Raw genomic sequence first — 13841 nt, 5'->3', positions numbered from 1 at the left:
TACAGTGATGACAATCATTCATACCACTCACAAACATGATATCTTTTTAATATCTGCTGCAAAGGATAGTCCGTCGGCATTCTGGTTTTGCCTCCCGGGGCAGTATTGCATGGTAAAGTTGAAGAGTTGGAGTGAGAGACTCCATTGTAACAAAGGTTCATTGTCTCCGCTCACCCGGTTCAGCCAGACTGGAGGGTTGTGGTCTGTAAGAAGGGTGAATTCCCTACCTCTCCTGCGACTTTGGTATACTACTGGGTGTTCTTCCCCCTGGTCATTGACCTGGCTCAATACAGCTACAAGCCTGAACATAGAGGCATCTGTGTGAACCAAAAAGCGACAGTTTAAGGCAGGAGCTGCTCCCAGTGCGGACTTTGGTGGTTGCACTCGGGAGACCACAGTACTGTCTTGGGCCGGGCTTTCTTGGTGAGGTCTGTCAGGGGCTTAGCTTTGGAGCTGTAGTGGGACACAAACTTTCTGCAATACCCTGCCGTTCCTAAGAATGCCAAAACTTGCTTTTTGGTCTGTGGCACTGGCCAGTGGACTATACTGTCATTGCCTCCCCACACACACTCGGTATTATAGGTACTGTACCTCCCCCATACCTAGCTGACATTTGTTCGGTTCATCCCTGCCCGCTGGATGCTGTCTAGTATCCCTTCAGGAGCTGAAGACACTTATGTCATCCAGGTATGCACATGCAAACTCCTGCAGCCCCTAGAGGAGTCGATCCAGCAGCCTCTGGAAGGTAGCCGGGACGTTCTTCATCCAGAACGGCATGACCTTAAACCGGTACAGTCCGAACGGGGTGATGAACACCGACTTAGGGGCAGCGTCTTCGGTCAGGGGAATTTGCCGGCTTAGGTCAAAGATGGATACCCATTTGGCCCCGGACAGTTTGTCAAGGAGGTCGTCTACTCGGGGCATTGGGTAAGCATCCATGACAGCCTTTTCATTAAGTCATCTGTAGTCCACACAAAACCGGGGAAGCCCATGGGCTGTAGGAGGGCTCTACGACTCCCAGTACCTTTATTTCTTCAAGCTCTTTGTGAATGTGTCCCTTAACTGCCTACGGTACCTGGTAAGCAGGTGGGCGTAGTGGTTTTTGGCCTTCTGGTTTCCTATGATCCTTGCCCTCTGATGGTCGCCTATGCTTATAGTGCCTCCGCGCAGGGCCAGACTGGGACTGAAAAGCAGCCCTGGAAACATTTGGAGACCAGCCCCATATAATTTACTAATTCATGTAAACTATTTTTTCATATTTAATAAAAGCTGTGATTGCCTTATACCCTCATATATGCCACTCTGCCCCATGACTGTGAGAAAAGAAAAAGCCTACAACACCTGGTATCCCCAGGCGGTCTCCCATCCAGGTACTAACCAGACCCAGACCCAACCCTGCTTAGCTTCTGAGATGAGACAAGATCAGGCGCTGCTGCTTGTCGTCACACAGAGAGAATGAGAGGCCCTGGGACAGGATGGAGAAGGTGAGAAGGTGAGAAGGTTCAAATAAAGGCTTAAAGCTTTGATGATGAGCAAGAAACACAGCGAAAAGCTCTCCCCGGACTGTGAGAAAAAAAAAAGCCTACAACACCTGCTATTCCCAGGCGGTCTCCCATCCAGGTACTAAACAGGCCCAACTCTGCTTAGCTTCCGAGATCAGACGAGATCAAGCGCTTTCAGGGTGGTATGGCCGCAGGCGTGTAAGTGTTTTGTTTTACTCCTCTTATTCTGTTGCTGCTGCTGCTGCTGCTGTTGCTGCTGCTGCTGCTGCTGCTGCTGCTGCTGTTGCTGCTGCTGCTGCTGCTGCTGCTTGTCGTCACACAGAGAGAATTAGAGGCCCTGGGACAGGACGGAGAAGGTGAGAAGGTTCAAATAAAGGCTTAAAGCTTTGATGATGAGCAGGAAACACATGGCAAAAAGCTCTCCACGGACTGTGAGAAAAGAAAAAGCCTACAACACCTGGTATTCCCAGATGGTCTCCCATCCAGGTACTAACCAGGCCCAACTCTGCTTAGCTCCATGAGATCAGATGAGATCAGGCGCGTTCAGAGTGGTGTGGCTGCAGGGGCTAAAGCTTTTTATTTTACTTCTCTTATGCTGTTGCTGCTGCTGCTTGTCGTCAGACAGAAAGAATTATAAGCCCTGGGACAGGACTGAGAAGGTGAGAAGGTGAGAAGGTTCAAATAAGGGTTTAACCCCTTCGTGACAAAGGCTTATTTTACTTTTTGTACCCTTCGTGACAATGGCCGTTTTAACATTTCTGCGCTGCTCGTGTTTAGCTGTAATTTTCTTCTTTCCCGTTTACTGAACCCACACACATTAGATATTGTTTTTTTCAGGACAAGAAGGGCTTTCTTTAGATGACATTGTTTTGATTGTATCATATTATTTACTATTAAAAAAAGTATAAAATATGGTGAAAAATTTAGAAAAAAATGACTGTTTCTAAATTTTAGTTGAAAAATCTTTTACTCATCTATAAAAGGTAATAAAAAAACCTGCTAAATAGATTCTACTATTTGTCCTGAGTTTAAAAATACCCAATGTTTTTATGTTTTTTTGCTTTTTTCTGCACGTTATGGAGCAATAAGTACAGGTAGCGTTTTGCTATTTCAAAGCCATTTTTTCCAAATCTGGTAATTCTTCCCCCCATGTGCCATTTCGGGTATCTTTGAACCCGGCCAATGCAATTTACCCCATCAAATCATATATTTTTGAAAACTAGACAGCCCAGGGTATTCCAAATGCTGGTATTTTAACCCTTTCCAAGCACTTATTCTACCATCAGCCTTTGTCAAACTTTATGGTAGTAATTTTTTTGCATTTGTTTTTTCACACACATTTTACTTTAGGTATGAAAAAAACAGGTTCTGGTATATGTCACTATCATAAAACACCCCAATATGTGTTTAGCAACATCTCCTGAGTACAGCGATACCTCACATGAATGATTTTGCCTGGCTGTTTGGGGGCAAAAGGGCCACATTTGGGGCATGCGCATTTTTAAGTGTTGAACTTTGGCATTTGGGGATCCACTGCCCATGCCCTATTTGGTACATCTTTGAGACGGGCCATTTCAGTGTGCCCAATAAAGCCATATATTTTTGAAAACTAGACACCCCAGGCTATTTCAAATGCTAGTATTTTAACTCTTTCCATGCACCATATCTACCGCCAGTCTTTGTCAAACTTTGTGGTAGTCATTTTTTTGCATTTGTTTTGTCACACACATTTTACTTCAGGTATGAATTAAAAATTTCTCGTATATGTCACTATCACAAAACACCCCAATATGTGTTCAGCAACATCTCCTGAGTACAGTGATACCCCACATGCATGGGTTTGTCATTTTTGGGGGAACTAAAAGGCCACATTTGGTACATGTGCATTTTTCTAATTGGAAATTAGATGTGTGGCCATCCTTCCCCCCGTGTTAATTGGGACCTTGTTGAACCCGGCCAATTCAATTTACCCCATCAAATCATACATTTTTTAAAAGTAGACACCCCATGGGCATTTAATATGCCAGTATTTTAACTCTTTCCATGCGAGAATTGTTTTAAGCTAATATGCTAATTTTAGGACTTGCTCACAAAAATATATTTTTTATATATATATTTTTATTTTTTGCCTTTTTTTTATTTTTTTTCAACTTGAAGGTTCCCCTGATAGTGACATCAGAGGGAAATTATTTTTACATTTTACTGGTTTTTTTTATATTTTTTTTCTAATTATTATTAATTTTATTTTATTTTTAATTTATTTTTTCTAATCACACTGTGATTAGAAAGCTGGGCTCCATTGACTTGCATGGTTGAATGCAGTACCTATATTCAACCTGCAAGTGGAGCCAGAGTTCTCTAGAGGGTCTGGAGACCGTCTAGCAAACTTTTTAGTCTTTGTTGGGTTTTTTTCCCGGGCTTGCTGATGGCGAAGATCACCGGCAGCTGCGGACGGGCGGATGTTGACGCCCCGGGGAGGGGCCAGAGATGCCCCCTTTGTGCCGATAATGGCGTTCCTGAATGCCTCGAGGTCGAGGCATTACAGCAACGCCGTTTCGGTGCAGAAAGCGAAAATAGATCGCTTTCTGCACCCGTTTAAAGACGTGCTGGCACATCATTTGTCGTTATCGACTTGAATTTCCGTGACGTGCCCGGACCGGCAATTGTCATCAAGGGGTTAAAGCTTTGATTATGAGCAAGAAACACATGGCAAAAAGCTCTCCCCGGACTGTGAGAAAAGAAAAAGCCTACAACAACTGGTATTCCCAGGTGGTCTCCCATCCAGGTACTAACCAGACCTAATCCTGCTTAGCTTCTGAGATCAAACAAGATCGGGCGCTTTCAGGGTGGTATGGCCAGAGGCATGAAAGTGTTTTGTTTTACTCCCTTTATTCTGTTGCTGCTGCCTTTTAACCCCCTATATGCCACTCTGCCTCAAGAAATGCCTCATAAAAGGCATATCATGGAACAGAGTGGCATATAGGCGTGCTTTTATAGTGTTCCTGGATTGGTTAGCTGGTCTCTGGTGTGCAAGCACCTCCCTCGGGCTGGTTTACACTATGAGGATGAATGGAAAAAGCCTCTGCCCTGATGCCAGTTACCCAGCCCCCTTCTCTGAGTCCATTGGGGTTGACACGCCCCCTAGGATGGTTCTGGAGGTTTGGCGGTTCCAGAGCAACGCTCTCGAGATACCCGCAACGCGGGCCGCACAAACTATACAAGCCCAGGGATGCAGCCTGGCGGTGTGTTGCGTAGTAGGCCTAAGGTGCATGGTGGGTCCTGAGGGCAAAGACGGAGGTAAGGGACACCTGAGGTGCATGAGTGCTGGTCTTGGGCCTGACACAGACGAGTCTAGATGACTTGTTATTAACCTAGAATTGAAGAAAAGAGACGATTAATAATATGGAACTTGATGTAAGCATCTAGATCATTACAAGCTATTATTGACATGGGTAACAGACTGGAATACAATGCTGTGCCATGAGCTTGGAGGGGCTCATAAAGCTGATAATTGAAAAAGCATGCGTTGTATATCTATATGTATACTATATATGTGGAAATAATTATAAAAAAACAGGAAAGGCTATCCATTGCAAATCAAGGACAAACACATTATCCGGCCCCATTATCCTAGATGCACACTTAGCTCCGTAAACTCCTGTTAACACCCTGAGGGGCAAGACAGGACCAAGAATATTCACAAAACTATTATCATGAAGCCTGTTAGCTGCTCTGATTAATCTCAGGCGCTTAGATCGTTTGAGCTGAATGTATAAAAGCTATTTCAAATATAATATAAATTGAAGTCAACTTGAAAGAGAAAGAAATGATTCTATGTTTTAGTTTTAGCTTCCTTGTTTACATTTATATTTCTGATTTTTTTTTAAAAACATTTTTTAACTAATCGGCACAAAAAGAAGTGCAAATCTACTATTAATATGCTTTTTCCTTGTTCCTACTAATAGGTTATACAAAAAGTCCATGTCCCGATTAAGAATAATATAGAATGTGGAAATTGGCCCTACTCGGTGTTGCTAATTTGTGTTCTTAAGTAGGATGAAAGTTCCTTTCAAGATGTCTTCTGTAAAGGTAAGTCAAGCGATAAATCCGGTAAATAGTTCAGCCCCTGGAATGTTGGTTGCTTTATACGTATTGTATGAACAGTTGAAGAACGCTGATTTTCTGATTTTTCAGGCCATGTCTTGAAAGGTACCTTCAACATAAACCGTAAAGTTCTAAGTATGGACCAACGACTAGGATTAGTGATTTACCGTTCATAACAGACCATCGGGGGGGGAAGTCTTCCAGGTTCTGTGTTTGAATTTTTTTGTGATTTTGTTTGAATTTCTTAACTTTTAATAACGCTGATTAAAAAAGAATACTGTATTTATATGGACACAATGATAAAAGGGAAAATTGCACATTAAACTCTAGTTAGTGACTAAGGAGAACTGAATTCCTCGTTCGGCATGCCCAAAAATCTATTCCCCTTCCCTTATGAAGGAAGTTTGTTTCTCCAAAGAAATCCATGATTTATGAAATCCCCCATAATTCCAACATTGCCTAGTTGTGAGTTGTGTAGCTTTTTTTTTTATATCCCACTAGTTCCGCTTCTTCAGGTAGGATGTAGGTTTCTATCAAACTTCCAATAAATTCTACCCCTGAACACAATTTCTACCCATAATTCAATAATTACTAAGAATTCCTGTTTTTATTTTTATTTTTTTTATACAGTGATTGATTCAAATTATTTCCATATGTGATTTGGAAAGATGGAGAATCGGAGCAAAATTATTGTAAATGAATTTATTTTGACCGCATTTTCTCATGACCGGAGGACTCAAATTCTGTTTTTTGCTTTGTTTTTCCTTATGTACACTGTAACGGTTTTTGGAAATATTATTCTGATCGGCGCAGTTATATCCAGCTCTCGGATGCACACACCTATGTACTATTTTCTCTGCCAGCTGTCCATTCTAGATTTAGTCTACTCGTCGGCTTCTGTTCCCAAAATGCTCGCGGACATGATATCTACAGAAGGAGGAAGGATTTCATTAATCGGGTGCAGGATACAGATGAGCGTAAGTCTTCTCCTAGGACAAACAGAATGCATCCTGCTGGCGATAATGGCGGTCGACCGCTACGTCGCCATCTGCCTCCCTCTGGTTGTGTAAGAAGACTTTTCCTCTGATTTCAAAGCCACCTGTAACCTGCAAAGACAACAGAGTTAATCATTTTGCTTGCGAGAGCTTGGTCATTCTAAAAATGTGCGGAGACACTTTATTCTATGATAAGATGATATTTTGGGGAAGTGTATTTACGCTTCTGCTACCTTTTATGTTCATTCTAGCAACCTACGTATGTATTATAATATCGATATTAAAGATTCGTTCTGTGGACTGGAGGACAAAAGCCTTTTCCACGTGTGCTTCCCATGTGACGGTGGTCTTGCTGTTTTATGGAACCAGTATATCCATGTACTTAGTGCCAACAAGAAAGTTTCCAGAAAGTCAAAAGTACGGGGTGGTGACGCCCATGTTAAACCCACTGATTTATAGTCTGCGAAATAACGATGTTAAGAGTGTAGTTAAGAAAATGTTCCATGCAATCTTCCAATAAACAAATATGTGAACCATAAATTGCTAATAACCACTGTGGAGGTTGGCTCCAGGCTCCAGCTGGCTCATAACAAGAAGGAGACACCAAGTTCTAGATCAGCTTGGGGGCCACTCTAGGTGGCCTATTAAGATGGAATATGCAAAAAAAGAGAAAGAAATGAAAAAAGTTTTAATTGAAGGCCAAGAATGAAAAAGGCATATGGAGGTAAAATGTTAGAGGGATGGTTGACAGAACAGAGGTGGTCGAGTAGATAAAGTTCGCCCAAAGGAAGATGTTGGTTAACTAAGTCTGATGGAGAGCTGATGCCCAGGGGGTAACAAAACTTTACACCCCGAGTGATACGATACACTAAATCTTGCAGTAATGTCAGGTCTTGGAGCCGCGTGGGCATTTTGTTTTCTTTATTTGTTTCATGCGTGCCTGTTTCCCTGTCCTTCCCTGATAGCCATCTTGAAATGCCTCAGCAACTATACCATCGGATCAGGCCTGACCACCGATCCTGCAGGTATGGCTTGTATTGGATGCCTACTACTGCGACCCCTCTGCATAGTGGACTCCCACTCACAGCACCTGGCCATCCCCTTGGGTCCTTACAGATGTCCACGGGGAACCTAGTTACAGCTTCATTTTTTAAATCCAAACATATCCATCCTACTATAAGCAGACATGAAAAGGAGCAACAAGGAACAGACTTTGCAAAGCTGAACTTCTCCTGTATCCAGAATATGAGGGACCGCTGTCTGTTCGTTAACCAACATGGTAGGAAATCTCTAGAAAGTTCTCTGAAGTTTGCCAATAATCAACAGAATGGAGGTCCGATTGCAAAAAAAAAAAGAAATCCAGGCTATGAATTAAAGAAGTTGATGGCATAATCTTCGTGGGCTTCAATGCTCAGAGATGTTTAATAATTTATTTACAAAAGGTATATGTGATCTCCCTAACACTGTATAAAACATAACTTTTATTATATATAATTCAGAACTGGGGAGAAGCGTTAAAGAGTTATAGACAGGGAGTTTGTAAATGGGATTGGTTGTTTATATGTCCCTGGTCTGCAAAACATCTAGTTTTAGAGGTTTTTTTTCCTTTTTCATTTTTTCACACATTTATTTTAATATTTATGATATAAACAACAAAAACAGGACAGTGTGACATGTTTTCATGATGTATCTGGTACATCATTGGTCATGAAGGGGTTAAAACAATTATATACCCCAAGTGAGCCCCACAGGCTGAATCTAGCTTGTTATACCAGGAGGTGGTCCTAGATATGTCCCATGTGGGTCACTTTGGCTAAAAAAAAGGGTATAATTTTAACCCCTTCATGACCAATGATGTACCAGATACGTCACAAAAAGAAATGGTCCTGTTTTTTTCCACTTTCTTGTACGCTCTTTCCACTAATCAGTTCTTGAATGCTAGATTAGATGTTTTGCACAATAGGAATCATACAAAGTATCAAGCTTTTTGTTCCTGATTCTATTATATTGGAATTTACTTTATGTTTTATTCTTTGTACTAATTTTATTTAATAATAAAATGACAAAAATGTACACTTTACAGAAAACAATAGTTTTTGTGTAATTTTTAAGAATAGATAATTAGAAAATTCCATTCTTAACACTAAATTCACAGTTGAGCATTCCTTCTGAATTTGTCAGCTGCCATCTAAAGGGGTTGGTCAGCTGAATGGGGAGTTCAGAAAATCCTTTAAGTTACAACATATAGCCTAAGGAAATCTAATGACAAAGGTGAATTTCTAACAAACTTTGGTCTTTACCATGAGGCCCCAGAAGAACTCATGCTGTTCACACCTAAAAACCAGAAGGTGTCGCCATCTCCATATGCTGTTTCCTCATCAAAGATGGCTACTGAAGCTGACATTTTTGCCTCCATCATGAAACCTCTCTCCACTACTTTAAGTTGCTTGTTGAACCTAGCAGTCCAAGGATCTAGTCTCATGTGTTTGTTGTGATGTCCCTATTTTTAGGTTTCCCAGTAAATATAGAATGGGTTAATACACACAACATACACATGGGGGCAATATACAGTCTTTTGTACACTTGATGAACAGGCCTCAATCACTGCTTATCAACGTTTCTCCTTTACCTTTCACATCCAGCACTGAACCGACCATGAAACCAAATGCCTTCTTTAATAGACTTGGGCGCTGGCCAAGTCTTCGTGGTCGTCTTCGCGTTAGTCTTCGGGAAAAAAAATCTTTGTATTCTACGAATACTTGCCCGTTCTCATGTTCTTTTCGGGTGAATATTCGTGTACGTTCTTCGTGTTCTTTTTCTTTTTTTTTTTTATTGCCATTTTTTTTAGGAGGGTTAATACGGGGTTGACGCGGTAAAAATACGCAGCAGCTTTGGCACCAGGATTTGCGTGTCTAAAATAAATCAGTCTTCGTTTGGTTTATACCCTACACTGAGTCTCGGCTAGCGACTGGGAAACCGGGGAAAGTGTGTGAGTCCCAGGCTAAAGTCAGCGGAGGTAGTCGGTCGGACTAGCCAGCTCCGTGACACAGACCTTAAACTTCTGACGCCAAAACGTGGCCTGGGGGGTTTCAGGAGTTAAAGGTCCATACGAGCGACTCTATTTCGGCGCCGGCAGGGAGCTCCTCTGGCATCAGCCAATCATGGGCAGCTTTAACGGCCCATTTTGGGAATATTACTGGGACTGGCGGTATTATATTCCATTTATTGGTTTTTGAGACCCACAATGTGTTTTTTTATGACATGTCTGTAATAAAAACATGGTTTCTAATGTGCAAAATATCGTACAATATCTTTGTGTAAGAAGAAAACTATCATTAGCCCTACTATTTTAGTCATAGATTTAGCTCGGTAAACTCCTGTTAACACCCCAGGGTAAACTATAGCCCTGAGAATATTTAGGAACATATCGCCTCGGGGCCTGCTACCTACTTCAATTAATCTCAGGCGGTCAGATCCTTTGCATGGAATGTATAAAAGAACTCTTTTAACTCAATTTAATACACATTTAATAAAAAGAAAGGAATCCATTTTTTATTTAATTTGTAATTATTATTTTTTCCACATTTATGAATCTTTTTTGTATCAATTAGAACAAAGAAAAGAAAATATTTTTTTATGAATTATTTTTTATTCTAACTTTTTACTTTCTTATATAGATCGTTGCCCTACTTGGTCCTGCTGCCCAATTTTTGCTTAATATTTCCTAAGTAAAAAAAAGTTGCGTTGAACACAATGATAGCCCCCTTGTGTAAAGGTAAGTAAAACTACAATATATTGTAAATATTGGCAAAAAATACATAGAATTTTTATTTAATAACATATTTTAAAAAATCACATTTTCATAATCCTAATTTTTCTTTTGCAAGACTTTTACGGTTAAATATGAATATTTGTCTTTTCACATTGGTCATTTTGTTTCTCTCCTCTAAAGACAAGGATTTTTCTATACAAACTACGTAGCTGCCCCTCACTGCTGTCACTGTGTATTATCTCTGGGGGTCTGTCAGTGTACTTGCGGCCTACTCCCTAGTCTACGTTGCGGGTTTACTTCCTCCTTGGGTGAGCGTGCGAGCGAGTGCAAGCATGTGCACGGAACAGGTCATGCACACCCATACAAGTGAATGGCCATTGAAAGCAATGCAAAAGAGTACAAAATCATCATACATCATCCACTAGATGACCCTTTCAAAAGGCACCCCAAGACCTCCAGTGTTTGGTTATTCCCGTGCCCCATTGGTAGTGTTCCAACGCCCCAAGCTTTCCTTTGCTTGTATCCAGCATCGTATCGTACCCTATACTTTTTGTCTGCTTGCCAAGAGTTTTTGACCTCTGACTATCCCCCGACTATGAGCCTCATTGCCTGCCCCTACCTGCGCCCGTCCATGTTCTGGGAATCTGAGCTGCCTGCCTTGGTCTTCAGACCACTCTCTTGTCTCATTCTTGGCACCACACATTCGATTCCTGGCCCCAGTGCTTCTACTACTGCCCGGGTGTCTCTACCATCTTTCAGACTGTTCAGGTTAGCTGTGGTTTGCAAGGGGTTTCCAATCCTACTTCGGTGATCCAGACCCCAGACTAACACCACCAGATCATTCTGTCTCTTTGGCACACTGGACCAAACCTACGGAACAAGGAGTCCGCAATACTTTGAATTTTGAAATTCTGAGGTCACAGGACCTTAGAATTATTGCTTTTATGATTTTTTTTTATTATCAAAAATAAAAAATATTATTTATTTTTTTAATTGACCAACATCACATAAAAGTCTGCTTCTTAAATCAAATAAATGTTGTATTACACGGTTAAGTTTCACTGGGACAGCGATGAGACCAATTACCAAAAGCCTATACAACAAATTTTATGTAAAAAGCTTCAAACTGTACAAGAATAACCAGTTTAGTGCTTTATAACCCAAAACAGAGCATCAATAAAAAATATGTTTTTCCTGCCTTAAAAATGAAACATTTTTTTTTTTTTTCAGGATTTTATTATACTTCATTTAAATTTTATTTCAACTGGCTGCTTCCATTTGTTAATCCTTTCGTGATCAGCATTAATAAAACTGACAGCAAAAGAAAAGGGAAATTGAAGATTATAAAATTCATGTTTTAGTAATTGAATTTGGAAATATGTTTAAAAAAAAAACCAAACAATATAATGTTACTCGTTACTAAAATGTTCTTTTTTTTATAGTGATAGATTTCCATATGTGATTCAGGATGATGGAAAATCGAAGTGAAATGATTGTGAAGGAATTTATTTTGACCGCCTTTTCTCACGACTGGAGGACTCAAATTGTGTTTTTTGTTTTGTTTTTCCTTATGTACATTTTCACAGTGTTTGGAAATATCATTCTGATCGGCGCAGTTATATCCAGCTCTCGGATGCACACACCTATGTACTATTTTCTCTGCCAGCTGTCCATTCTAGATTTAGTCTACTCGTCGGCTTCTGTTCCCAAAATGCTCGCGGACATGATATCTACAGAAGGAGGAAGGATTTCATTAATCGGGTGCATGATACAGATGAGCGTAAGTCTTCTCCTGGGACAAACAGAATGCATCCTGCTGGCGATAATGGCGTTCGACCGCTACGTCGCCATCTGCCTCCCTCTGCGTTACGCAGCGCTGATGAGTTGGAGGTTGTGTAAGACTTTAACAGGCGTTATGTGGTCTGGGTGTTTCCTGATGACCACTTTTCCTCTGATTTCGAAGCCTCCTACATTCTGCAAAGGTAACAGAGTTGATCATTTTGCTTGCGAGAGCTTGGTCATGGTAAAGTTGGTGTGCGGAGACACTTTCTTCCATGATATGATGACGTTTTTGGGAAGTGTATTTTTCCTTGTGCTCCCTTTTTTATTCATTTTAACAACCTACGTATGTATTATAACATCAATATTAAAGATTCATTCTGTGGACGGGAGGACAAAAGCCTTTTCCACGTGTGCTTCCCATGTGACGGTGGTCTTGCTGTTTTATGGAACCAGTATATCCATGTACTTAGTGCCAACAAGAAAGTTTCCAGAAAGTCAAAAGTACATCAGCCTTAATTACGGGGTGGTGACACCCATGTTAAACCCTTTGATTTATAGTCTGCGAAATAACGATGTTAAAAGTGTAGTTAAGAAAATGTTACCTTACACCTCAAAATGAAATTCAACTTGCTTGTCTTATGTCCACCAAATGGTAATTAACCATTGTCAAACTTGTCTCTCATTGGCTCATAACAAAAAGATGCAAGCAAGTTTTGTATGAAGTCCACCAGTTTAACGTGTGCCATGTCACTATTGTGAATACGTTTTGTGAAGCCTAGGAACAAGTATGATAAAGGTTTGTGAAATTGCTCTTCCAACATCAAAAGGCTTGTCCTATCCATTGAAACCTAGAAGAGTGAAGCACCAGCATTATGGACAACCATCCCTAGAGCAACCAACTAACACAACTGCCTCAAAAATGTCTCTTAAAGCCACAATAAGTCTTGTATGATGAGGCTAGAGGGTATCCAGCAGAGAGAGGAGACCCATTTCCCCTACTCCTGGGTGCGTAGCTGACTCTGTCCTGGGTGGCCAAACTTATTTGGAGTCCAAGATGTCTATTAAAAATATCTTGAATAAAGTTACCTGCTGCTTTGTTATTTTCACTATGAACTCCTTAAGACCACCATATTGATTAACAAACAATATTTTTTTTTATCACATGTTAGAGACCCCTTTTCATATCACTAACTAGTGGATAACCGCTGAACTCACATATTTAAGAGATGAGTGCAACAAATGCTTTTACGTTTGTGTGGCTCGTCGAACTAAGCCGCTACAATGCAACTGCAAAGATCCAAAATGGGAGCCAGAATAGGTGTTAAAAGCCAGAAGCTGAGGGAGGTAGAGGAAACTGCAGAGGAAAGACTTTTGGGTCAAGCCACCAAAGTTCAATAACTTGTGAGTTGACAAACAAAATGTTGTCCAACCTACAAATCTTTTACTCATCTGCAAACACTAATAAAAAAACTCGCAAAATAGATTCTAATATTTGTCCTGAGTTTAGAAATACCCAATGGTTTTATGTTTTGTAGGGTAGTGAGTACAAGTAGCATATTGCTATTTCAAAACTATTTTTTTAAATATGGTCATACTGTCCCCATGTGCTATTTGGGACATCTTTGAAGCCGATCATTTTAATTTACTCGATCAAATATATGTTTGAAAACTATACACCCCATGATA

General features: G+C 40.7%; 1 protein-coding gene, 1 non-coding gene and 3 pseudogenes across 2 annotated transcripts; 2 read left to right on the top strand and 3 right to left on the bottom strand.

The window, feature by feature from the left end:
• Nucleotides 1-1579: 1579 nt before the first annotated feature.
• Nucleotides 1580-1698, bottom strand: LOC149282661 (5S ribosomal RNA). The gene has a single exon (XR_016277945.1). It is a non-coding gene; the product is annotated as a 5S ribosomal RNA (ribosomal RNA).
• Nucleotides 1699-1947: 249 nt separating this feature from the next.
• On the bottom strand, nt 1948-2067 carry LOC149282660 (5S ribosomal RNA; annotated as a pseudogene).
• A 2179-nt stretch (nt 2068-4246) lies between these two features.
• On the bottom strand, nt 4247-4365 carry LOC149282659 (5S ribosomal RNA; annotated as a pseudogene).
• A 2008-nt stretch (nt 4366-6373) lies between these two features.
• LOC149282658 (olfactory receptor 2K2-like) lies at nt 6374-7121 on the top strand (annotated as a pseudogene).
• A 4720-nt stretch (nt 7122-11841) lies between these two features.
• Nucleotides 11842-12774, top strand: LOC149282657 (olfactory receptor 2A7-like). Its single transcript, XM_089497936.1, has one exon. It carries the CDS (start codon nt 11842-11844, stop codon nt 12772-12774), a length of 933 nt encoding a protein of 310 aa, XP_089354062.1.
• The last annotated feature ends 1067 nt before the right edge of the window (nt 12775-13841 follow it).

Source organism: Sceloporus occidentalis, unplaced genomic scaffold, assembly GCF_023333645.1.
Source record: "Sceloporus occidentalis isolate IW3139 unplaced genomic scaffold, rSceOcc1.0.p SCAF_111, whole genome shotgun sequence".
Classification (NCBI taxonomy): Eukaryota; Metazoa; Chordata; class Lepidosauria; order Squamata; family Phrynosomatidae; genus Sceloporus; species Sceloporus occidentalis.
This window is presented reverse-complemented; position numbering and strand designations above follow the sequence as displayed.

Bases quoted from the DNA above. Each gene is read 5' to 3' on its own strand.
- LOC149282657 (XM_089497936.1), top strand. From the start codon at position 11,842: ATGATGGAAAATCGAAGTGAAATGATTGTGAAGGAATTTATTTTGACC.